Below are 26,630 nucleotides of genomic sequence, written 5' to 3'. Positions count from 1 at the left end.
TCAGAGGAAGATGAAACCAAAGCCACTCTGTCTGTTGAAGCTAAATTCTCCTTGAATATCAATTCCTCCGCCTGAAGAGGGATTCTAAATTTACTGTGCTGGTGATAAAATTAGCCTGTCACTGTTTTGTTTTCCTTTGTTTGTTGAGCTACTTCGCTCGTGACAATAATGCTGTTGGGTGGCCTCCCTATATGTATATACTGCATATGCTTATATGTTGAAGTTTGTGTGAGGACGGGGGGGGGGTTGTATTATGCATGGACATGTATCATAACATCTCAGTATGAATTTCCTTCCTTTGCTGGAGCAGAATGAGTATCATGTGATGTGTCCTTGCTCTGTGCCACTTGTGCATCCTGTTTTTATCTGAACAATTAAGCATGGCTATTTTATATTTCTTTTATCAATTGTATAGCATGTTAGGCTGTTAATATGTTTTTTCCTGGACATAATGTTTATTCTATCAGGATGGAAAATCTATTAGAAAGTGTGTAAGACTAAAAACATGTCTTATGTTATCTGTATAACACTTAAAAATATGTGGCTTTAAGGGGTGCTGGTTTATCTCAGTTCATAGAGCAGGTAGCTCTTATACAGAGGCCACAGTCCTCAAAGCTAAACCTGCAAGTTCAAGTCCAACCCTCGGCCCTTAGCTGCATGCCATTAACAACTCTCACCATCCACTACTTCCCGGTTGTGATCACAATAAAAATTTAGTACACATAGGCAGTACTCCGCAATGGATGCCATAACATAAATCATCAGCATTCATGCCTTCTTGCCTGTTTTATTTGCTCGTAGGCATGTACTGTCCTTAAGTCCCTTTATCATGTTATTAGAATGCACACGTTAACTTTACCATCTGTTACAGCAGTGTTTTGCAATTGGTTTAGCAAGGCACACCGTATGCCTTGATGCTAGTTTTGGTATGCCACAGGAATAAATACAACCATGCAATGAATTACAATGACCATACAACAACTAAGAACACTTTTGGACAACCGTTTAGAAGACTGCTCAAATTGGTGTGCGATGTCAACACCAATATGCAGATGAAGGATGTGGCATTTGAGGCTAGAGAGGTTGCTGGACTCACAAAAGACAAGTCTCTGGCATTCCAGCATCCCAAAATTTATAGCAATGCTCAATAGTCTGCAAAGAAGCTGGCAGATCGGCAGCAGAAGGTTCCTCTTTCCAGACTTTGCAGCCTGGAGGAGGTAGTAATGGACATGCCAAAGGTTATTCAGGACTTCTGGAAACCTAACAGAGACACCTCTTGCACCATGCCATCACAGCAGCTGTTAGGGTCACCAAAGCTGTACTGGATTGATTCTTCTCTCTTCTTTCACCAACACACCAGCCAGTCAGTTTCTCCAGGGCACTCAGAGATGAGATGGTCCACTTGATTGAGGGAGAGGTTCGCAGGATGTACTCCCAAGAGCCTCTGAGGAAAAAATGAAATGGCTTTGAGGCAGAGATCCTGGAAACCCTGCCAACTGAAATTTCGCACAAAACTTCAGTCCTGGAGGGTCAGGTTCAGACTGAGGCTCTCCTAACCCTGCAAGATGAAGTCTCCACAATTGCTTCAGTTCTGGAGGGTAAAGTGATAAATGAAGAGCTAAACAGAGGTCCAGACCATGATGAGGTGCCCTGTGTTCCACCTACTATAACCCCACCTGCTGATGCAGCTTCAGTCCTGGGGGTCAGGACAGACCTGAGGATCTCAGCCGCAGATGAGTACACTCTGTGGAAGATACAGCATCACCGGTGCCTTCAGCCCTTGGAGATGAGGTTAGTATCAAAGCAGAACCTCAGATCAGCTGGTGTGGAGCAGAGAAGGAACAGAAACAGGATGGTTGAGGAGGTCAAGACAATAGACCAAGGCTTCTGCAGTGTTCTTTTCCAGTGTGAAGAAACTCTTGACTTAACACCAAGCTAAACCAATTTTAATGAAGATGGAGTCGTAGTAAGGTTTCTGTCATTTCCTGAACTTTGTTCACATTAACATATTAGTGAAAACTGCAAATAAAGATATAACGCATTACATTTTTGATATAGCCTACTACAAAAGAACTGCATCTCACATACACATGAAATAAAACTACAGATCACACAAACATATTCCAACCACATCCTATGAAATATAATGTCTAACATCTCTATGATACCATAAAATACTCACAGCATTGCCTGTCTAATGCCTCTCAGTGGATGGCAATGGATTGCCTTCAGCTGTCTGGCTGAACTGGCTGCAAATGTCAACCAATCCCCAACAAAACAAAGCCAACCCATGAAAGCCAGGAAAGTCAATCCCTGAAAGTGACTAGCTCCACTTAGCAACACAACTTCACCTGCTGGCTTTGGAAGATACAGTGCTTAACACATTTATCAGACCACCTGTCATGAAAACGAGAAAACATAAATATTTTGATGAAGTGTTTTAATGTGGACTCTTTCATTTTCAGCGAGCTCTCTCTGTTTTACCATTTTGAACAGGAATGAGGAATTTCAAACTGAATTAACCTTTTTATACCCAGATTTGAGTTGGCTCACTGGGCTTCTCTTAGAAGTCAGAAATGAATCAAGCTTAACATTCAACCACTAAAACTCATTTTTCTGTTCAGGAATGCAAGTAAATAACTCTAATTTGACATATTAATCAAGAAATAATAATGTGCTTTACTAATTTTTCAGTTTTTTTATAAATCAGTAAATTTGAACATTCATGGATAACAATAATAATTATATTTTTGCATTAAAAATATCATTTGGGTTAAAGAGCTTCAATATGCTGGTGTATTAACCATTGCAGAAACATAAAAAATGATTTTGGTAATTACCAGTGCTGTTCATTTAGGGCAGCTGAGGCATAAATCTTACTTTGGGTCGTGGTCTAATAAATTTGTTAAGCACTGTATTTTTCTGTTGTTTCCAGGTTCAAGATGACAACTGAGATTTCCTCAGGTTCATGACAAAATGAAAGTAAAATAACTAGATCAATGAAATCACTTTATCAGTGTAATAAATTGATATTATATAAAGAACGCTAAGGTTATCTGACTGGAAAGGAAAGTTGCATGCACTTATTTGGTCTAGTAATTCACTTTTTGTCAGCTGGGGGAAAGGAAAAACATCCATTTGTTAGAGGACAGGCATGTAAATAGCAAAACTATCATGCATTTACAGAAAATGTCAAATATTCTGTACCTAAACTTTTCCAGTCTTGTGTAGTTTTCCTATCACATGATTATGTAACCCAGGGTTTAATTCCATTCCCTGGGTTGAATTCCATTCCCTGTTGAATTCCATTCCCTGTTGAAATCCATTCCCTGTAGGCCAGTGCTAGTTTTCCACCTATTCAAGAAATGAAATCCAATCCATTCCATTCTAATCCGGTACTGGTTTTCTACACCTCCCATATGCACACCACATGACAGGTTCACATGTTCTTAGTTATCCAATCACACCCCTTGGAGGAAATGTTTAAGCTGCCCTGACTTCCTTTCCTTTAGTTGTGTGGGAGAGAAGTCAAGGGACAGCAGCTTACAGGCCAGGTGCCCTATGAAAGGGTTAAAGTGATGGCGAGCTAGTGAAATCGGCCTGGAGCTGACCCCGTTCCCTGTTCTGTGTGCAACTATCCATGGTCTGGTAGGAGGCTGTGCTGCCTGCCTTTCTGTTCTCCCTCCAACTCGAAGCTACGCATCTAATCCACCTACAACTCCTCGGACATCTATGCGCTCTCGGACAATCTACCCTAAACAATAAACATAACGGACTAGGTTATGATACGTTGCTTCACATTTGTGGAAGAAGGACTTTAGGATTTTTGCGTGTTGATTGAACTATTCGTCAGAGACTTTTGAGTTTTCACACTCTTGAACTGTATTGTAAATCTACAGTGTTGTAAATATTGGGATCCCATTTGCACCTTTAACTTGTATAATACACATATACCCTTCAAATACCCTTTTTACTGGTCTTTATTTACTGGTCCCTGCCATCCAGCAGACGTTCTTAGTCTTCTGTTTCTAGCCTACTCTTTTTACTACCTATTACATCTGTTACATTATTATTACACAATAATAATTAAACACTGGTTACAATTATAAAACACAATAAAGAAGAGGAAGGTAGGACCAAGCACTTGCTGAATTACCTTGAATGTTAAGTTCAAATCAAACTTCCTCTGAGTTTGTTGTTTTCAGCTGTGTTCATAATGACTTCCTTGTTTTTGTGTCTCTCAGAGGAAAATGTATGACATCATGTTTCATTTAAGTTTTTCTAGGTGTATATAATTCTACATACACGTGTACTACACATGTGCTCTGATCACAGAAGTCAGATGAATAATGGCAGCTGCATGCTATGAGTCCATTTTTGTTGTTTCAGTGCAACTTAATGAGGTTAAAAAGATTTATTATGCTGCCAATAGCTTATGTTTATTATAAGTTAATTTAGACTAACAGGAGGGTTCAGTAAGGACACTGTCACTTATCAGGTTTTTCTGGAGATAATGTGCAGTTTTTCTTTTTATTAAAATATTTTGTATTTATTTCCAACGACCAATCAGCTGGTTAGTGCGTGGGTGTAATCTCAGTCAACCAAGTCTTTCTTTGTTTGACTATAGTCCTAATGCAATATACTGGTCAATGACCACCATTGTACTTACTTTCACAGTGCTTTGTGGATCAAAGTGAATCCACTATGTAGAGGATGATCATGCTCACTAAGAATTTGGACAGCACTGCACATGACAATGCACTTTAAAGAGAAGACATTGTGATTTTAGACACAGCGGTGGTTTCTCTCAGCTGTCCTGTCAGTAAAGGTGTAAATCACCCCAAAACGTCTTGAAAGCAGCTTCATGAGCACATTGCCACATTTTAATATAGATTCTTGAAGCCTTAACAGTGAATATCCTGACAAAGAAATTTAAAAGGTTACTATATGTATCATATGCTTTAATGTGACAAAACAAAAATGAAAATGATGAAGAGGTTTACAGTGAAAACATAGTTTATGTCTACAGCTACACAGATCGAATAACAATGTGCACTGTAGTTGGGATGTAAATGCTGTTTCCATTTAAATGTCATTTAAAGGTGTTTTTGTTTAAATTGCACTTAATTCATGTTGTCTGAAGGCTAAAATTCACACACCAATAGCCCAAATGTTTTCAAATGCAGCAAAGAATCAACGTTCAAAACAATGATTGTTCCTTTTCATAAATGTTAACTAAAGGGGCTCCTGCCTGCGAGGATCCATATGCATCATCTTTTATTAATGTTGGTACTTTTCCACTTGTTAAATTTCCTCTTCCTCCTGAGACATACATCCCTGTTACATACTGTTTACATCCCTTTCCTCCCCACCCCCTTCCTCCCCTTACCTTCTCCATGACTGAACCCTCCCTCCAGCTATCCATCCTCATCTCACCCTCCTCTTCTGCTCCCCCCCTCAGCCAATCACAGCAACCCACATGATCACATGATTGACAGAGGAGCAGGAAGATAGAATAGAATGAGAACCATACACCACCCAGAGAGAGACGGCAGCAACCAGGCTGTCGAACATAAACAGATACACACACACTCACTGAAACCCACAGAAACACACGTACATTCAGGAAAGAGGCATGCTGGAGTCCAGTGAACAAAACTGCGCTTCTAAGTGACAAGATATTAAAACAAAGACGCAGAAAGAGCAGAGGAGACAAGGACCTGTGTTTGGATCTGCCCTGGTCATCTGAGCTGTTTTGATTCCTGTGGAAGAGTTTGTCTCTCTGCTGTTTGTCTTCAAGGTAGGACAGCTGCCACTGTTGCAGGGCGTGTTTGGTTAATATATAACACGACTGGCTGGTGAGCGTCTCACTGAGTTTTCAGGAATGTGATCGCCCTGGTCTGTCGAGCCCTCAGGCGTTATGGAAATTGAACTCCTTTCCAGTAGGTGTCACAGATAACAGCTTTTCCCTATTTTCTGTGACCATAATGCCTTCTTTTGAGTATTTGTGTGCAATTGTTTAGATTCTAACTGTAAAGAACCTGAAATATCTGTCATATGATGATGAGTCCCTCTTGATTTCTGATTCAGTCATTTTTGATTGTGTTAGAGTCTGCTTCAGGATGTGAGAACACAGATGTCTACTGTCTGACTTATAAAATAGCTCTGAGATTGAAGCATGATGTTCCCTTTTTGTTATCGATTTCAGCTCATCCCCCACTCCAACACACACTGTCCTCTTCCCCCTCTTTCAGTCCTGCTTCTCCATTTTTGTCCATTTTAAAGCTGACGCCTGACTTTCTTCTTTCTGTTCCTATTTTTCTTCCTCTGAACTTTATGGTGGTTATTAGAGCCTGACAGATCTGGGTTTGATGTGTTAAGACTACAAATTTCTACATCAGGGAAATGAGAAAACAGCACAGGATTCAGTCTGAATTTGTTATCTCTCAAATCTGTGTGCGCATACACATAGTTCATTTACTTCTCTCTAAAGAAACAAGCACTTTTACATGTTGGGGTGTATGTTAAGTACATGCAAATCTACACATGACCTTGTTGGTGGACAGAGTGCGGGGAAATGCAGATACAAGTAAATGCTAAACACTGATGCAGTGGGTTCTTTATACCATGTGGAAAATGATATAATAGACTGTTTCAAATTTAACATATGTAAAATCATTTAGAGTCCTGATGACATTTTGTGTTTCTCACAAGGTGAATGAGCTGTTTTTTAAAACCCTTTCTTAAGTGGAGATCAGTAAAGCTTGGCAGCCTTGAAGTGAAATTATCTAAGATGTTTGTAATGTCATGAGACATTACCCATGTTTTAATGCCTGACGATGCTCATTAAAAAGTCCTCCGGCCTCCACACATATAAGAGTAATTATACCAGGATAAATCTATTAAGATTCAACCATCTAATTGCTCCTTATCTGTGGTTAAAAAGTTTGTCTCAGCTAGGGGTGGGGGATACTTATAGAACATATTGTGATTTTTCTATGGTTAGGTCAAGATCTTGATTATTTTGATATTAAGGCTTATTTTTAAGTTACTGACCAGAACAACCAAATGCATTTTTAAATGCACAAATTCTATGTTCACTAGCCAAGCCTATTATTATTATGTTTTTATTATTTGTTTTCTTCTGCAACAACCTGATGATCAATGCATGAAATTTAATTTGCTATTTATTGTTTCCACCATCATGTAAGGGGGATCTGGAGGTCTTTACCCCAAATATTTCAAGCACAAATATTTTCTTTCCTGTGTATTATAAGGAGCCAATTTGTTCATTTTCCACACTGCTTTTTTAGTGGATACCACTCACATTTTTACACTGTGATATTTTAAAACACGTGGACTATAAGCAGCTTTATACATGTGGCCTCTGTTCAAATTTAGGACTGATAGAAATGGCAAAATTAGCTAATTAAAACAAACCTAGAATGGGAATACTTTCTTTATACATAGTTCTATAGTAAAGAGTGATTGTACATAATTACAGTGTCTTGAACATTTCTGAATAATGATTACAATCTGAACCTGTGTGTGAGACTCCATGGATGGATAAAAGTTCTTTGTAAGGGAATTTGTGGCTGGATCTTAAAAAGGCTGCTCCCCGTGCAACCTGATGGAGCTTGCACAGAGGAATGGAGTAAAATTGCGGTGTCTAGTTGTGCAAGCCAGATTGAGACTTATCCACACAGACTCAGTGCTGTGACTACACCCAAAGGTGCATCTACTAAATACTCACCTGAAGGGGGTGAGTATATATCAGTCACTTACTTTACATTAATTATTGTTATCTAATTGACATTACTTTGTAGAAATCTGTTTTCACTTTGACATTAAGAATTTTTTTGGAATTTTTGTTGTTCAGGGTGGCTTTTAATACCTAGTGGTGTGGTGAGTGTTTTATCCTTTTAGTCTGTATTTATAAATGGTGTTATTTTTTTTTACTTTATGGATTTGTGTTGTGCTGGGATTTTAATGCTTTTTTGTAAAGCACTGGTCACCTGTGGGGTGTTGTAAAGGGCTATATAAATTAAGTACATTTACATTTTTACATTTGAAAAAACCAAATTATTTTTACCATGATTTATTCATAAAATCAAAAAAGGGGAAAATATCCAAAGGGAGGAATACTTTTTTATGAGCACTGTAACATCTCTGAAGGAAAACATGTATAAAGCTGATATTTATGGTTGGGTATCGTCTGGGTTTTTTCTGATAATGGTGCTAAATCGATGCTTTTCATATGGTGCTGGTGGTCCCTGAATTTATACTTTTAAGGGCGAAAACGTGTCGAAGGTCATTGGGAGAATAAAAGCTGTCTTGGTATCGTAAATGATTTGCAGAAATATTTTTATAAGATGTCAGTCAAACATGGATAAGAAAAGTAAACTGGTATGACCTAACACATAAATCACACAAATTCTATAATGTATTTCTTGCCTTTCATTGGTTGGCAGGATATCAAAATGAAATATCTATCTGTGTTGTAATTTGGTCTGGTAGGTTTCGGATGTTCTGGTACCGGTATCATGTTGGTAATGGTTTTCAGTACTCATCCCTACTGGTATTTTGACTCACATTTAAGACTCAAGAAATACTGCACCTTTCTGAGATTTTCTGCAAATGCTTGCTGCTGGTATTATACTGTACTCAGGCACTCTAGGATAAATGTTGTAATACACTACCTCATCAACTACAAGCCTTCATACATGCAGCTCCCCTGCTGTGATTATTGAATAATGAGTGGAGCCTTTCAAGAGATGAGAGATGATATCTCAGCATCTTTATATTGAAAACTACTGTCAAAAGAGCAAAAAAAAAAAAAAGTCAAAAACAAACCTACAAAATGAGGTGGGTGGGATGACCCCCTGTGCTACCCCCATCATACCACGTGGGAAACATTGGTGGTTCAGCTTTAGGAAAATATGATTCATGGAGGTTGCTTCACATAGGTGTGACCCTGCTGCTCTCTTCTTTTGTGGTACTTTCAGGTTAAATGACTCTGTGCTGCTGGGCAATCATCACATGGAGCATGACGGGTTTTCTGACAAATCTGAGCGGGAAGCTCACGAAGACTGGGACACTCTGGCCAATGAGAACGGTGGAAGGCTGACAGAAGAGAGTGACATGGACCAATCAGACGAGCTGCTCCCCAGCCCACAGGCCACAGCCTATGTGGAGCAGGGCACAGAGGAGATGGCTGAGGTAAAAACGAAAGGATCTTTGCAGCTAACTTTTTAGCATTCTGTGCAGCATAGGGGGGCCTAAAGTTATGACAGGTGCAAAACATCGCTAATTAATTAGTGTACAATATTCTGCACTGCTACCAGCATTTGCAAATTTTCTTCCAGGAGGAGACTTCCAGGAAAAAGACCAACAATGAATCTACACGAGACAGCACAACCATGTAAACACAGACAAGAAAATATTAGAAGAGTGAAGGTCTCTCCGATGTTAAAAAAGTGCAAACTAGTAAGGGTATGCAGTGCTTTGAAAAAGTATTTGCCTCCTTTCTGATTTGTGATTTGTTTGTATATTTATCACACTTACATGTTTCGGATCATCAAACCTTTTTTTTAATATTTCACAAAGACAGTCAAAGTAAATACAAAATGCAGTGTCTGAATGATTATTTTTTTCAAGGGGGAAAATATATCCAGACCTATCTGGCGATAGGTATAACTGGTGATAAGTCTTTCGCATCCCTGTGGAGGAATTTTGGCCCACTCTTCTTCACAGAATTGTTTTAACTCAGCCATATTGGAGGGTTTTCCAGCATGAACTGCCTGTGTAAGGTCATACCACAGCATCTCAATTGGATTTAAGTCCGGACTTTGACTTGGCCACTCCAAGACCTTAATTTTTGTTTATTCTGAGCCATTCAGAGGTGGACTTGCTGGTATATTTCGGGTCATTGTCCTGCTGCATAACCCAAGAGCACTTGAGCTTGAGGGCACGAACTGATGGCTGGACGTTCGCCTTCAGGATTTTCTGGTAGATAGCAGAATTCGTGGTTCTATCAATCATAGCAAGTGGTCCAGGTCCTGAAGCAGCAAAGTCAGTCCCAGACCATCACACTGCCACCACCATGTTTGACTGTTGGCATGATGTTCTTTTTATCAAATGCTGTGTTATTTTTACGCCAGATGTAACGGGCCACACACCTTCCAAAAAGTTAAACTTTTGTCATTTCAGTCATCACAATGGTTCTGTAAAAGGTTTGGGGTCATCAAGATGTTTCTTGGCAAATGTGAGATGAGCCTTTGTGTTCAACACTGTTCCCAGATGGTGGATAATGGCTGTGACCGGGGTTCGCTGGAGTCCCAAAGCCTTGGAAATGGCTTTGTAACCTTTTCCAAACTGATAGACTTCAATCACTTTGTGTCTCATTTGTTCTTGAATTTCTTTGGCTCGTGGTATGATGTGTTTCTTTTTGAGATCTTGTAGCCTACTTCACTTTGTCTGACAGCTTCTATTTAGGTGATTCTTGATTCAGCAGATCTGGTGGTAATCAGGCCTGGGTGTGGCCAGTGAAATTGAACTCAGCTTTCCAAAAACTGTGGTTAATCACAAGCCGTTTTTACACAGAGATTCCGCAATAAAGGCGAAAAGGAATGCCCGTCTCTGTTCCGCAATGAGCAACTCACACAAACATGTAACAGAGCCGTGCATGCCCGAGCTTACACACACACCCCGGCGTCCCGTAATCAGATGGCATCTGCTGCCCAAAGCTGCTGCTTTCAGTGAAACTCAAAATTCTGGATTTCTTGGTTCAAAACTTTGTATTTGCTAAATGAAATACGGGGAAAATAACATGAACATTCATTTTGATCGATTAGATCCAATAGACTTTGTTTCCTCCATGTTTCTTAGTTGGAGGGCTGACTTTAAGCAGTGTCACAGCGCACATATTTACGTCAGAGGTCGGAAACTTCAGAGTACCGAGCTGACTTGAACAAATCATGGAACTTTTCAGACGCTGCTGTGAGCAGAGATGCGTCTGCTCTCTCCTCTCCTGTACAGAGTGTGATCAGCTCTCTAACCTCGCAGTCTCTCCAGTTAATCCACATTATTCTTTGTTTTATTCCCCTGTTGTTTTCTCCGATGAAATGCCGCTCGATTAAGCTGCGCTGGTTTTTAAATCTCCCGTTTATGGAGACAGCAGCGCACACTCGCCGTTGTGGAATGCCGTGACGTCCTTTCACACTCGTTGCGGAAAAGTCTGTTACGGCTCTGATACTACCTCTCGATCCAGATCAGAGGTGGGGCGAGACTGACCCCCCATTGCGGGACGGTCGCTTTCATACAGAACGGCATTACGGAACAAAGGCGTAACAGACACGGAAAAGAGAGGCAGTGTGAAAGTAGCTACAGTTAACTCATGATTTAACAAGAGGGGCAAGTAGTTTTTCAAACAGGGTCAGATAGGTTTGGATTTTTTCCCCCTTAAAAAATTAAATCACTTCAAACACTACATTTTCTTTTTACTTTGGTTGTCTTTGTGAAATATAAAAATTGGTTTGATGATCAGAAACAAAAAATCAGGAATCAGAAAGGTGGCAAATACTTTTTCATGGCACTGTATACTGCAGGACTAGAAGTAGCCTCCAGATTTTAAAGGAGATTGGTATTCTTTTTAATGAAATGGTCCTTCAGAGACTCAGGTTTGGGAAAATTATGTTTAAAACAATGTTGTTGTTACACCTTAAATATTTGGACTTTTCATCTTGCAGCATCACTTTAATATCTTCCTCTGTCAAAAGTACTTTTTTTAAGTTGTCACTCTATGAAGCTCCTGTCCTGTACTTTTTACAGGCAATGTTTGAGTTGAGTTTTAAGAAAACAGGATTTTAAACACAGGGTATGACTGTGTAAGGTGAAGGTTGGGGCAGCTTGAAAATATTTTCATCTGCCCAAGGGGGTCCTGGCAGGAAAAACCTCTACCTTAACGTTCACTTTGTAAAGCACCAGCTTTTCGTCTTTTGAGAAGCTTTTATCATACTTTACACTTGTCTTAATCTGACATCTCAAACAAAAGAGCCAAAATGGTTAAAATCAAAGTAAAACCTCTTGTTGCTTCACTCATGTTAATGTGTGTCTTCATTTAGGCTGGGGAGGCATCCCAAGTTGAGACTGTTTCAGAGGAAAATAAGGGTCTCATTTGGAGCCTGCTTAAGCAGCTGCGGCCAGGCATGGACCTGTCCAAGGTGGTGCTGCCAACCTTCATCCTGGAGCCTCGCTCTTTCCTGGACAAGCTGTCCGACTACTATTACCACGCTGATCTGCTCTCACAGTCAGTAACTCAGTCACTACACTGTGTTCTCATTAAATCCTGAACTTGTAGATGTTTTCACTCAGAGTCAGATTAAGTGTGTTTCTGTTTGCTTGTTTTAACTTTGTCTCTCTGTCTATTCCACTACAGAGCAGCACTGGAGGAGAGTGCATACGGTCGGATAAAGCAGGTGTTGAGATGGTACTTGTCTGGCTTCTATAAGAAGCCCAAGGTAAGATGTGTTATTATTGTTCCAGATGGATCATTGTTTTCACATTTGAACAGATTTAAGACTTTTTTTTGGAAAAAGAAAGATTAATGCTTTTACATTTATTAAAGCAAATATGCAACTAATAATCAAAAATGACTATGTAGAGTTTTTCCTAGTTAAGGATTAGAATCTTGAAGTCAAACAAATCTGAGCTATCTGCTGTATCAACTCCCATGAAGCTCTTGGTAGAGTTGGGGCTGCTGATACTTTTAAACATTCCCCATTGTGCTTTCTGGACTAACCATCTTTGAACATGAGAATATTTGGCATTTAGCTGCTTGACAAATGGCTATATCAGTAGTCTGTTTCCTACTGTGAAAATAGCAAAAACACCTGCTCCACTTCCCCTCTCTTTAGGTTTTTATCACCTCAGTGGCAGCATTACAGCCATCAGGAGCCAGGAGATAATGCTTGTAGATTAAACCAGGCTTGCTCAACACTTTTGGGCTGACTGCTGCCATGAGACTCCTGGGTGACGGATAGGTTGAAGCCTGATAACCTTTAATTATCTGTTGGACTGTGTGTCTGCAGTACTGTGCAGCATTTCTAGCTGAATAACTCAGTACAGTCAAGTGAAAATGTGCCCCAGAAGGCTGCTTACTATCTGTGACTTTTTAAATCTTACTGATGAGACCATTTTGGCCCAGCAATGATCAGAACATTAACTGGTCTGGTTTACATTAAGACAGGTTAACATACTTTTGTTTGTTTTTCTGTTCTCCAGGGTCTGAAGAAGCCTTACAACCCAATCTTGGGGGAAACCTTCCGCTGCTGTTGGCTTCATCCTCGAACCAACAGCTGCACTTTCTACATTGCTGAACAGGTTAAGTCAGATTCATGTTCAAAAATATAAATGCACACAACATAACCCATCCCATACAAATAAATGCCTTTAGAATCCAGTGAAATTAACACCCTCTACAGGGTGTCTGTTCTCTTTCTGCTGCTCACTTATCTCTCTTTCCTCTGCCAGGTGTCCCACCATCCGCCGGTGTCTGCCTTTTATATCTGCAATAGGAAGGATGGTTTCTCCATTAGTGGGAGCATCCTCGCCAAGTCAAAGTTCTATGGTACATATCACATTACAATCTGTAGTCAGAACTAAAACATCAGCTTCAAACTCAAATTTTAATTCATATTAATTGTCTGATCCCTTTGTCTTTGTGTATCCAGATAAGTCAGAATATGGTGTCAGTTGATGAGAAAAATATTTCTTCTTTATTTAAGAGGCTCTCTGTCCCTGTGCTGTCACAGGTAACTCTCTGTCAGCTATTCTGGATGGTAAAGCCCGGCTGCTGTTCTTAAGCAGAGATGAAGAGTATGTCATCACGATGCCCTATGCCCACTGCAAAGGTAAAAGAGCTTAAGTGCACCATGATGAAAATCTCTACTAATTAATCTCTTCATGTCCTCATTGAGAGGTCAGCACTCGCAGTACATTTCCATTGTTGCTAATATACCACATCATTTCCTAGGGCAGAGCTATCACGTTCTGGATTTTATTGCCACACAGTTGTGTTTAGACAGAGTAATGAGGGGCTCAGTGCTGATTCATGCCTTTCACACACTACAAATACGATAAAACAAAAACCATGAGACTGAGTGATCTTAGGTTTCCCGAACCATTCTTGGGACTTGGGTGGCTGTTGCTCAGTGGAGAGAGAAGGTTGTCTCGTTATGGCTTCAATCCCCCGCTCCAACAGTCACATGTCAATGTGTCCTTGGGCAAGACACAGCTCCAGTTTGATCCCACTGCTTTGAGTTGTCAGATGACTAGAAAAGTGCTACACAGGCTCAAGTCCATTTACCATTTAATCAACACTTTCTAGAGGGCAGATAGAAATAATGAAGTAATGAGTGCATGAGGGTTTTATGGTTCTATGAAGTGCCCTGCATATAGAAAGGCGTCTTTTACTGCTTATTAATTAAATTAACGCCATAAAGTTTCCAGTTATGAATTCAGTTGTGATCCCTGGGCACTGATTCAAGAATACACATGATGTTTTTAATAGATTTTTTTTGTTTGTTTCTCTGCGGTTTTAAAATTTTGGATACAAAGAAAAGACGGAAACTGTGCAAACATAACCAAAAGTACAGTACTACAGGTCTACTAAAGGAGCTTTCCCCAGTGAGGGAGCCATCTAACTGTATTCCTTTCTGTTTCAAGAATTGCAAATTCATTGTATCGATCAAAAAATACATTCACTGAAGTAGTTGTGTTCAAACATCATAACCATGCTTAGCAGCCTAGCTTTTAAAATTGTCTACTCTACAAGGAACAAAAGCGTGAAATCTGTTAATTTAACACTAATCTCATTTGCAATGACTGAATTGCAGTAATTAAAGAATTTAATGTTCAAAGATATCACTTCATAAACACCAAACTGGCCGGACTAAATTTCCTGAGGGATCACAGGAGAGGGACACTAAAATATAGTACTAGCTATGTAATACTAGAGGAAAGATACATTGTGGTATAAAAGACTACAGACAACAAGATGAGGTTGATATCAGGTTTATGAACACAGTAAATAGAGATAAAATGGCAACACAGGTCAGTGTCAGACAACGAGGTGTATATAATTGAACTTTGTTCTTTTTCTTTTTGCTGAAGGTCATACTGTCTGCTGCAGCAGACTCATATACATTTCAAATTTCCTGTGCTGGTCAGAGGGAAAAATACAACCATGAATTGAAATCTGTCCACTGTGACAAATATTTGGAGGGTCATAAGTTTTAACCTTCTGAGACTGACGTTGTCGTATACAGCAAGAAGAGACACATTTGTAAAAAGTTAAAATAACTTTTAAACCGTAAATTGTTGCCACTTTTCCTCTGGAAGCTCTCTGTTGTGCCATTCTAACAGCGCTATCCATGCCTTAGCAGCCCTTACCGTAGTTTATCTAGCAGGCCTTGAACTTGAGTGACTTTCTGAGGTCATTAAAGATCAAATCCACGCCAATAACTTTGACATTGAACATCTTATCATTTCCTTAATCCATTTTTGGATTGTTTTTCTGCTATCCAACATTTTGTATACCACAATTCTTTCTGATATGCTGTGACAACTAATTGCAGACTGTTTCATTGTTGCATCATACTTTGTCAAACTGTCTTTACGCTTAGATCATGCAGACCGCCTGAATAGCTCATAATGGAGAGAAAGAGAGGCAGAGAGCCTGTGATGCGGCCCTCTGTGTCACTGCAGACAGGGACTGCTTGTAATAAGGCACAAATAAGGTTAACACAAAGAAACGCAAGGACTTTTCTGTAAATGTGTGAATATTTTGGAAAAAAAAAAAAAAAGTCACAGAATGATTGTTCTTCCACTTTTTAGTCCCCAAGAGATGGTAGAACAGGTTTTTTCAAAAAGGCTTAGTCATTACTTTTTACTGTGTGTCACACATAGAAATAGACAATAAGTCTAGGCGAGACAAAATGGTTAAAAACTAGCTCAGAGTTTGAAGTTGATCTTCTGTAGTAAATCCTCCAAACTTATACTTCCCTACTTTGCTCAGAAATAAACCCTTCCAAGCAAAGAGCTAGAGCAGAGTTAGTTACTATGATGATTTAAATCTATGTCCAACTGTCTGAATGTTTATTTTCTGGATTTACATCACTTTCAGAGGAAAACTACTGTTTTTCTAAACAAATATAACATCAATCTTGTATCTGTCCTCCTTTAGGGATCTTGTATGGCACAATGACACTCGAGCTGGGAGGAAAAGTTACCATTGAGTGTGAGAAGACAAAGTGTGTAGCAGAGTTGGAGTTCAAGCTGAAGGTGACTTTTCACATCAATCGTGTTTGTAGACATATTTCAGGTTTTTTTTTTCAGGGGGGGTTTGTTTGACTGGTGAGCAGTTGTAGATGTCTTTTCTAAAATAACAGCAGTTTATAGTTCAGGTTTTTGACTTTGATTTTTCTCTGTAGCCTTTCCTTGGAGGCTCCTGCTCTGTGAATCAGATCAGCGGGAAGATCCTTGTTGGAGAGGAGCTGCTGGCTACGGTTGATGGACACTGGGTGGGAATTATTGTTTACTTTTGTCCTTAACTGGATCTTCCTCTCAAGTTCATTCCTTATTATCTTTCCATGCCATTTATTTTAGTATTGATCATTTCTCTTCTGTGAAAAGAGGTAGAAATTGTTAATAAGAATTTCATGAAGGTATTAATAAAAAAAGAGAGAAAGAAGACAGAAAGGGCCAGTTCTAAAATTAACAAACTATTAATAATGGGAAGATTTTTTTTAATGTAAATGATTTAAAAAAGTATTATGTCTAACAGTCCTAAGTGTCATTGAGAGAAGTGTGTTTGGACTTGCTTTATCTAATCTAATGTTCTGTTGCCTCTGTGTATCCAGGACAGCGAGGTGTTCATCCATGAGAAACGCTCTGGCCAGCAGGAGACGCTGTGGAATCCGAGCCCTGAAATCCGCAGTAACCGCCTCAAAAGACAAGTCGTCCAAATCGACCAGCAGGGAGAGTTTGAATCTGAAAGGTAATTCTTACATCAGTTATGGCGTGTGTGATATGTAAATTAAGGTTATAGATGTTCACAGCATACGTTTTCTAAAATAAAGAAAAGGTGTAGTTAAAAGCGTAATAATTTTATTTTTTTTGTGCATAAGATGTCATGGTATTTTAATTTTGATCAGTAGCTGTAACCCTAATTACTAAAAGGGATATTTTGGGATTTTTGACACAGCGTACAGGCGAGCCAACGTATTTTCTTGGCCCATTTTTATGAAGAACTTGTTAAACTACGCGGATAAAGCGTTCCACCTATAGCCTCTATACCCCCGATTTCTCTTAGCTCGTAGTAACCACAGGATCAAACTTTCACAGAAATCACTGAAGGCTAATGCCACTACTATAGCAAGTACCTTATACGACCCAACTTCAGAAATCCCAAAAATATCTCTTTAAATGAGAAAATCCCAGTACTCTTCACGTTACTGTTGATATTCCATCGACAGACTGTGGCAGCACGTGACCAGCGCCATCATGGATCGGGACCAGCTGAGGGCCACTCAGGAGAAGTTTGTTTTAGAGGAAGCTCAGCGAAGAGAAGCCAGGGAGAGAGGAGACAAAGCCTGGATCTCAAAACTTTTCCAACTGGACCCTGTTACCTCTGAGTGGACATACAGACATATGGAGTAAGAACACTCACATACAAGAAGAAACACAGATGAAGCATATTCAATTTTAAGATCATTTTAGTGGTAAAGCTGTAGGATAATGAGAGGAATAAAGAGAATTTATGACATCCTTAGCTTAATATTTGCTTCTCTTCGGTAGCTTGCGGCCATGGGACCCTGAGCGCTGTCTGGTGCAGTTTGAGAAGGACGGAGTGATTCAGACGCAGGAGAAGAGCCAGAGACAACACAATGGACTCTCCTACAGCCACAGCTGGACAAGCCAACAGAAGGTTAGCCCTCCTACTAAAACAAACTGAAACTATAATGATGTATTGGTGGGTATGTTATTTACATTTAACAAAATTAAAGCTGCACAATTTTCTTTCAAACCAGGATAGTCTTAATATTTTAATGCTGTCTAGTCACATATCAGGGGGCTTTGATATATGCAGCAAAAAAAAAATATAGATGGCAAAAGCAGGAAGACTTTAATCACCAAAAATTAGCTTGATGCTACATCATGAAAGATAATCAGTCTTTAGATTTCCCTGACTCTGTAGACATTTTTACAAACAGGGATCTGATCTCCATCCAGCAAAGATTTTTAAAAATTTTTCTCTCCTTGAGGAGAGACTGAAGAATAAACAAGATGGTTTTATTTTAGTAAGTCAGTGTCCCTTTAGTTTAAAGTAGACCACAAATAAGACTGCAGTTTTTGGCTTCATACTGCTAAAGCAAGCAGAGTGAAGCCTCTGTGTAACTTACTATTTACAGTTAGAATGAGACTCACCTTTAATGAACAAATGCCTCTAATCAGAAAGTGTGAATCAAAAATGTGTTTTTATTTTAAAGGGACCATGTATGATATCAGACATTAATGCACCATTTGAGCATTTACCAGAGTTGGCCTAAAGCTACTTTGCATCTGCAGTCTGTCAGCTGTTGCTGGTGATGATGCTTTTCACACTTATAATGCTTTCAAAAAGTATTCAGACTCTCTTCACTGTTCTCATTTGTCTTATGTTATTGCCTGATGCTACAGTAAAAAAAAAACATTTTTATTCTCATTAATCTACACTCAGTAACCCATCTTGAAAAAGTGAAAAAAGAACTGAGGAATTTTTGCAAACTAATAGAAGATAAAAGACAGGAAAAACTATTGACATAAGCATTCAGATCCTTTACACTTGAGATTTACCTCTGATGCCTCTCATTTCACTCAATCCTTGCTGAGGTGTTTCTTCACCTTGACTGGAGTCCACCTGTGTTTTGACATGATTTGGAAAGGCACACCTCTCTCATGTTTAAATTCTGTTTTGACTTTTTCATGATGGGGTACTGTGTGTAGTTTAATGAGGAAAAAAAAAGGTTATTTTGACGGTAGCATTAGCATGTACACTCAACTGTACATGGAAGAGTGAACTGTATGCTGCTTTGAGCCAAACATGATTTTTCTGATATTTCTTATGACATTGTTCGGACTGTTTGACTGTTAACAATTCAGCACAGAGACTTTAATCCTGACCAAAACGTTTTTTTTTTCTAAGCCCCAGCTACACAAACTCTGCTAAGAAATTGGATATCATTGGGCATACATCATCCTAAGAAAACAGGTGATGGGTTCTAGGATGCTGACTGACTGACAAACAGGATCAGGCCTTTATTTTCTCACTAGTACTTAATTGCAGGGATGCCCTACAAATAAACCCATTTTTTTTCTGAAGTGGCCTCTTTGTAACATCAAATTTTAGTTTATCTGAAGTCAAGTTTGACATACTAATGAGGAAACCCCTCTGCCTCCTCCCAGGCCAAGATGAATGGTAAACACAGGAAGGCGAGCAGCCAGCCGTCCAGCTGCAGCCAGAACACAGAGAGTAGCAGCACCACGCCAGAACCCACGCACGAGTCATCGGACAATGAAGGTGAGACACAAAGACACACTGAAAGACGCAGTCTAAGACAAACCAAATTCATAAGTGTGGTACCAAAGTGTAAACACTTCTCCTTCTTTGCCCAGGGTTCTCTAATCAGTGTGCACGGTGCAGTAAAGAGGTGAAGGACATCGCTCTGATTGAGGCCTCCATCTCATCCATACAGAAGACACAGCAGGAAATCCAGAGGTAAGAATAACACATTTACTCACACATATTTGTGGAGAGAGCTGCTGTAGAATGATTCTAAGAGGTCAAAGGTGCAAAAATCTCTCAACCTAATGGAAAATAATCTTTGATGTGGTTAGAAAGAAAAAAATTAAAACAGTTTGGAAGACTATGTTAGACTTTAGGGTGGAGACAGTCAAGGAAAATGTAAAAAACTGGGCCAAGTTTTTAAAAATATTTATAAAAAATTGTTATGAGGTGTTTATCATATTGTTAGTCACTCTTTAAGCCCTCTTTCTCTCTCTATCTCTCTCTCCTTACAGAAATCTGGTGGCTCTGAGTCGTCAGCTGTCTCGTCAGAGGGCATCAGAGGACGGGGTGTCGTTGACAGGCCGTCACTGTCTCATCCTCTGCGTCATTCTTCTCTCACAGCTCCTCCTCAACTATGTATTCACCTGAACCCGCACCTCGGAGAGGAGTTTCCCTATGACACTGATCTTACACAGCTTCCCTCCAAAAAGCACAGACTCTTAATCAGCAGCAGAGGGCAGAAACCTCAGATCAGTGCCAGGAGGGTAACTTTTTTCCTTCTTGTTCCCTCTAAGAGGAGAGGAGCACGGACTTTTATAGCAATAAACACAGCCACAGCCACCGCCTGTCAGTCATCTGCAGAGAGGAACGGCACCCCCTAGTGTAGCCAGACTGAAACAGCACCGGCACCCATGCACTTTGGACAGGAAGAGGAAAGATGTGAGACAAGCCTGGCTCAGAAGTTTCAGAGTAAAAGGATGAAATGTATGACAGAGATTTAGAATGATTTTACAAAAAGAAATGACAGAGAGGATGTTTCACCATTCCTTAGTGTCTTTTTATATTGCCCTGCAATACTGTTAGTCTGTTTGTGTGCCTGTATGTGTGTTTTCTTTGTACCTACAGCACAGAAGGCCCTTTGGGTGCAGGTAGATCACCACTGAGATGTCTCCTACTCCCTTCCACTCCAGATTTTTGGGCCTTAACGCTGAAGCCAAAAAGAAGAAGAAAAACAAACCTAGAAGGAAAATCTTCCAACAGTGCAATTCTGTGTTTTGTATTCGTGTACGCTCGAACACACTCTGTCTTGTCTTTTAATGATGATGATTTTACCAAAACAGTATTTATAATCCGAAAGGACAAGAGTACTTGTTTACAGGGAGCACTGTTTGTGTTCATAGTGACACACAGGAAGACAGGGGGCAGGGCAGAGAGCCAAACAGAGTGTCTTTGTATTTGTGTGCCTGTAGTGCTGTAACAGAAGGGATAGTAGCTTAGCACTGCTGTGGTGTAGATCATGACACCAGTGTATACAATCAGTTACATACAACAACAACATGAAGAGGAACAAGAGAAAAACAAGTCAAAGATGAGTCAAAGAGAGGAGGCTTGTGTCCACACCATGTTCAAGTGACTGTTTAAAGATGTAAACACTTAGCGTTGAGGTGTTTGTTTTGTCTTTTAATCAAACTGTACATATTTGTCTGTTTCAAAAAGAGATTCAGAATGTATTTATTGGGTGATTAACCTTGACTTTCCTAATCTGATTCAGCTTAGAGGACGGTTACCAGGGCTGACAGTCACTCTCCCAGGGTTGTGTGTGTCCGTCATATTTGTGTGTCTGTGTGAGAGAGTGCGTATATCTGTGTGAGGGAGCACATGTGTGCCAGTAAGCCATCATGGTTGTGTTATAAATAAGCCAGATCTGTGATCTTGACTTTCGCTGGTTTTTAGCCCTCGAGTTTCCATCGCCAGTTCTGATCTTCCCGATGGGAGAGAAGTGGCGAGCACAAGAAGGAAGTCGATTCTTTGAATGCTTTTATTTACACCTTAATTTGTTTATTCTTTCATTATTTTCCTGTTTTTCTACTCTACTGCCATGTTGTGGGGATTTTTCATGCCAGATATTTTGTCATTATACTACAGAGAACATGATGTTGCCCAATGTTTTCATTCATACCTGTTGCATACTGTAGCACTACAGTAAAACATTTTAACCCTGCTGCTGCCTCTGGCTCTTATTTATCTCTAATTAAAGATAATTGCTGTCTAAAACTACAATACAGATCCATCTCAAAAAACTGAAATAGCAAGTAAAAGATCATTTTTTCCCCATGATTTACTATAGAAAGTTAATGACCATATGTTCTCAATTTATGAGGACCCTCTTGAAACTTCCAGCAAACAAATCGCTAATTTTGGAGCCAAACTTTCCTCAAAGTTGTCCCCCAGTGGAAATTTTAATATCCTAGTGCTTTCATGATAGTCTGTTGTGCAGGGGTCCAACAGTGGCCCCAAATGTGAGATGGGGGACCGGTTAAGACCTATGTGCATGAAAATAGGCACAAATATGTATCAGGTGTAGACAGAGAAAAAAGTCTCATGGAACCATCCTCTAAAATCTACAGGAAGCACACTTCAAACAGCTAAGGTCAATTTTTGGCATTTTTGGCCAATTCAAAAGTTGGACATTTTAAAAGACTAGTCAGAGGAGTTGACTCACCTTAGAACACCATAGGACAGGGCTGTGACTGAAGCCCAAACTTAAACACTTTTCTGTACATTTTTTGCAGTAAGAACACACCTATACTGAAAAATAACTTAAGTGCTTATGTCAATCAACACCACACACCAAAACCCCGAATACATCAGTGCATCAAAGTCATTACTTTGTCACAGTGCCCCCTTCTTCCTTTTCCTTCTCTGGTTTTATTTTTCTATATACACATTCAGCCCCTCACACATCCTTTAATAAATGCTTACGATTTTTGGTCTGCATAATGTCCCCATCAGACCTACATAAAAAGCCTCTTGGACCCATACCATAATCCCAACAGGAAGTCTACAAGTTTCATCTCAGTTTAAAAATAAGGTATTTTTGATGGTGCCAGATGACTTTAATGTCTTGTAACTTCGGTATACATTGTTCTTCAGTCTTCTACAGGCTTTGTCAAGACAACAGTATCAGAGTGAACATGTCCACATAGCGCCCCTTGCTGCCAACAGGAAGTGACACAAACGCAGTGGTTTTGAACTGGTCTAACATCAGGACCCACCAATATCTCCTTAACAAGAAATTGCAACCCAAATTTCTTATGTTTTGCAATCATAACCAAATGTTTATAATAAATTTAATGTTTATAATTAAAAATGTGGCAGTTTGACTTGAAATGGACCAAAAGATATAATGGAAAAAGGGGATGGAGACGTAGCTTTAAAATAGGAGACCATCATAAAAAAATTTTCAACACATTTTTTTCAGGCACACATCTGCGACCCACCAAAAATGGTTTTGCGACTCATTTATGAGTCCTGAACCCACCATCTGAGTAACACTGCACAAACGGGTTGTTTGTTTAACCTTACTGAGCTGTACCAAATGTACACCAAAGAAAAGCTGAGCCCCCCAAGGACCTAAGAGCGAAGAAAACGGGATACACTGCCACCAAAAATCAACATAGATTTTAAATGTTTCACTGATAAAACCCTGAAAAAGGCTTTTGCATGCTTTTCTTATCAAAAGACCTTTGTATAAACTAATTAATAACTGCTTTATAATGCTTTTAGTCAATATTTGCATATCTAATTTTGGCAGCCTCAGAGTAGACAAAGCCTCGCACTCCTCCTAAGATCTTTGGTTCCCCCCTTGGTGGTCCTGGACCTCAGGTTGGGAACAAATGCATAAAGGATGCCTCACTTGCAATGGTGAGCATTTTGATATTTTGCCAATTTCACAGGAAGTTGCTATAACTCTCCTATGAACCATCTGATCTGTAAAAGGGGCTCCAGCCATTTACTGAGTGCATTAATGAACACAATTTTCAAGAAGATCAACATTGCCTTTTTATAAATCCTTTATTTTGGACTGATCTTTTGTGATATTGTAAGATTTGGAGATATGGATGTTTGATTTTTGTGATCTGTAAGCCGTAATCATCAACATTAAAACAAACAAAAAAAAGTCTTGTGATATTTCCCTTTGAGATGAATCTAGAATATATGGAAGTAGGAAAATGAACTTTTCCTGATACTGAAATTACTCAGGTGCACCTGTATGTAAAAAAATCTCTCATTCTCCACTAGAGGGAGACATTAGTGCTGTTAATTAGTCTCCTTGAACTGTGTCTGGGATTCCCCTTTACATAACTGGACTGGACCGGTCAAGCTCAAAGATATTTTAAGCACTGAGCCCAAATGAAGAACGTTAGACCAGCCTAAACCAAAGGCGACAATCCTCCCTTTAATACAGCACAGACAGAAGCCAACACAATAGACTTATCAACATTGGTGGCAACATTTTTGTGAAGACTACATGAGAATTATGATTCAGAGCCCTCACACAGGCCTGAGAGGTGAACCTGAGCAGGTGAAAATCTCTCTGCAGACGCCACATGGATCAACATCTCTGCCACACACACAGATTTAATCCCAGAGAGGCCAACCAAGGTTTGTTTAGGAAGTTCCCAGCAGTGCAGAGTGCCTGAATAGTGTCTGGCATTTACAGGGTTCCTGTAGGTCCTTAAAAGTCTTGAAGTGGATTTTGTTTTTATTTAAGGCCATAAAATGTCCTAAATAGTGTTAATTCTTTTACTTTCAAGATGTCTTAAATTTCAAATCTACACTGTGATTTATCATTTATTTTATCATTTTCTATTGTGGATGTGCTTGTTCATATAACTATACTCAGCTTTCAAAGTTGGGTATGAAAATGAAAGATAGGAGTTATATACAACAAATTCAAACACAGGACAGTGCAAAATAAAATCTGCTGAGGCTGGCATGAAATCATTAAAACACCAATGCTATGCAAACATTGCATTAAAAGGTATTCAAAGGCTTTTATTTTGAAAAGTGTGCAGCAACCCTGCATTCAACTGCCTACAACTTTATGCCCATTAAATTATTTTCCAAAGATAACTTAAAGTGGTGTATAAATGTTAAGATAAGTTTGTTATGAAATCATTTGAAAAGAGCAGAAAACTCTTCCAACTTACTTTAAGTAAACAAAAGAAAATGACAGATAAAGCATGTTAATATTTCTCTTTTATCCCGCCAAGAATAAAATAAAAAACGATTTTATTAATGTGGTTATCTGTGAATGACTTTGTCTAGTAAAATCATCTTTATTTAAACGTGGCAAAATTATCTATTCATTTATCAATTAAAATGTGTTTCCTTTAAGATTCTTTGGTATTGTACCTGACACGAACAGGCCATAAAGAAAGAAACAATATCTAGATGAAAGTGGGAACCCTGATGTTGTATGTTTTTTTTAAAAGTGTGTGAAGTTTAATGACATATCGAGATACTGGTGTCACCTCTACATGACCTGATGTGAGTGAAGGCACCACAGCGTCTGACTCCAAACAGTGTTACAGAGAAAGCCTTTGATGTGAGGTGAGGTGAATACCTGACATATCACAGTGTCAAGTTTATCCAAACACAGATTAATCTATCTGCAGAAGCGGAACATGTTTGTGGTCCAGGGCTCGCTGTAGAGTCTGTATGGCTCATCCAAAAATAAACTCACTCGGTCGGTGAAACCCTTCAAATGCTAATATGTAGGTATAACACCTGACAACCCTTTATTATATAACTAAAGTACAGTTTTCCTAGTTTGGGAACATTTTTGAAGCATTTTCAATGATTTGCACACAGAACATCACCCAAAAGCTTTAATTCATGCATCATGAGGTTTATGTAAATATGCAAAAGTTTTTGTATCACGTAAAAACTTCTGTGGTCAACATATAGTTATCAGACTGAAAGTGTGTTCATGATCTCCTCATTTTCAGTTTTTGCTTACATATTTTCATTGACACTAAGGGTTTAAACTCATTGAACTCCTACCTGTTTGGCGAAACCTGCACTATCTTTCAAGTCCATATCAATTAAGGTGGTCGAAACCTTTGACTCTGATTCTGAAGTGTTTAAAATTACTTTAATAATCAGTGGTGTCTAAAAGGATAACGGTATTTAAATGTTCCAGTGAAATTTGAATGTGCATTCAGGAGTCTGACTGCAATTTCTAAAGAAGTTTCACATTTTTTAACAATTTCTTATCATTTGTTCCGACAAATTCTCTTTCTCTTGTAAAAAATAGTTGCAAATAATTCAAGACAGTTGGGCTGCCGAATGTCCACTTGAGACACCACAGACGTTAAAACACAACATTTTTAAAATAAAATCAGATTCATTTTGTTTGGGGTTAAGGAAAGGGTTTAGATACCAAAACTTGAAAGTCAAACACCTGGCCCACAAAACCTGATTACAAAACGCAGAGTAAAGCAGTACGTAGTTTACAGGAAAAAAGCCCATCCTCCATGGACACATTCTAACACAGCAGTGTAGCTTACATAGCTCTATTATCTGCATAAGCTATGATAACCGAGATAAGTAGCTAATGTAGCTAGAGCTAAACTCACAAAGCAGCTATGTAAGCTACATATCTACTTTATCTACCTAGCTAAGCTAACTTAGCAATGTTTGCTAGAACTCTTGCTGATTTTGTAGCTATGTGCTGATGTAGCTAGAGCTAAGCTCACAAAGCAGCTATGTAAGCTATGTAAGTCTATCTTCTTGTAGCTTGGTGAGCTGTAGCTATGTTTGCTAAAGCTCACATTGTTGAGTTAACTTAGCTGTAGATAACGGAGCTACGCAGCTAATATAGCTAAGTCTTTGCTCCAAAAGCAGTTATGTAAGCTACATGGCAATGTAATCTACAAAGCTCCATTAGCTTTAACTATGTTGGCTAGATCTCCTAGATCTCATGTTACTAAAGCTAACTTAGCTATGAGCTGACATA

General features: G+C 39.2%; 1 protein-coding gene across 8 annotated transcripts in view; it reads left to right on the top strand.

Annotated features, from left to right (window-relative positions):
* osbpl5 (oxysterol binding protein-like 5) overlaps positions 1 to 21,827 on the top strand; it is a 72,559-nt gene extending 50,732 nt beyond the window's left edge. For all 8 annotated transcript variants that reach the window (XM_041795434.1, XM_041795435.1, XM_041795430.1 and 5 more), the window contains 14 exons: positions 9,006 to 9,219; positions 12,123 to 12,307; positions 12,437 to 12,518; positions 13,282 to 13,380; positions 13,531 to 13,627; positions 13,812 to 13,910; positions 16,244 to 16,341; positions 16,491 to 16,580; positions 16,920 to 17,056; positions 17,535 to 17,714; positions 17,857 to 17,986; positions 19,504 to 19,618; positions 19,714 to 19,816; positions 20,119 to 21,827. In XM_041795434.1, the coding sequence (XP_041651368.1) occupies positions 9,006 to 9,219; positions 12,123 to 12,307; positions 12,437 to 12,518; positions 13,282 to 13,380; positions 13,531 to 13,627; positions 13,812 to 13,910; positions 16,244 to 16,341; positions 16,491 to 16,580; positions 16,920 to 17,056; positions 17,535 to 17,714; positions 17,857 to 17,986; positions 19,504 to 19,618; positions 19,714 to 19,816; positions 20,119 to 20,254 (1,765 nt within the window). In that variant the 3' untranslated portion in view covers positions 20,255 to 21,827. The remainder of the gene's footprint in view (positions 1 to 9,005; positions 9,220 to 12,122; positions 12,308 to 12,436; positions 12,519 to 13,281; positions 13,381 to 13,530; positions 13,628 to 13,811; positions 13,911 to 16,243; positions 16,342 to 16,490; positions 16,581 to 16,919; positions 17,057 to 17,534; positions 17,715 to 17,856; positions 17,987 to 19,503; positions 19,619 to 19,713; positions 19,817 to 20,118) is intronic.
* Positions 21,828 to 26,630: the final 4,803 nt, after the last annotated feature.

The sequence above is a fragment of the Cheilinus undulatus genome, linkage group 9 (genome assembly GCF_018320785.1).
Source record: "Cheilinus undulatus linkage group 9, ASM1832078v1, whole genome shotgun sequence".
Lineage (NCBI taxonomy): Eukaryota > Metazoa > Chordata > Actinopteri > Labriformes > Labridae > Cheilinus > Cheilinus undulatus.
Note: the sequence above shows the minus strand (reverse complement) of the source record. Positions and strands in the feature narration are given on the sequence as shown.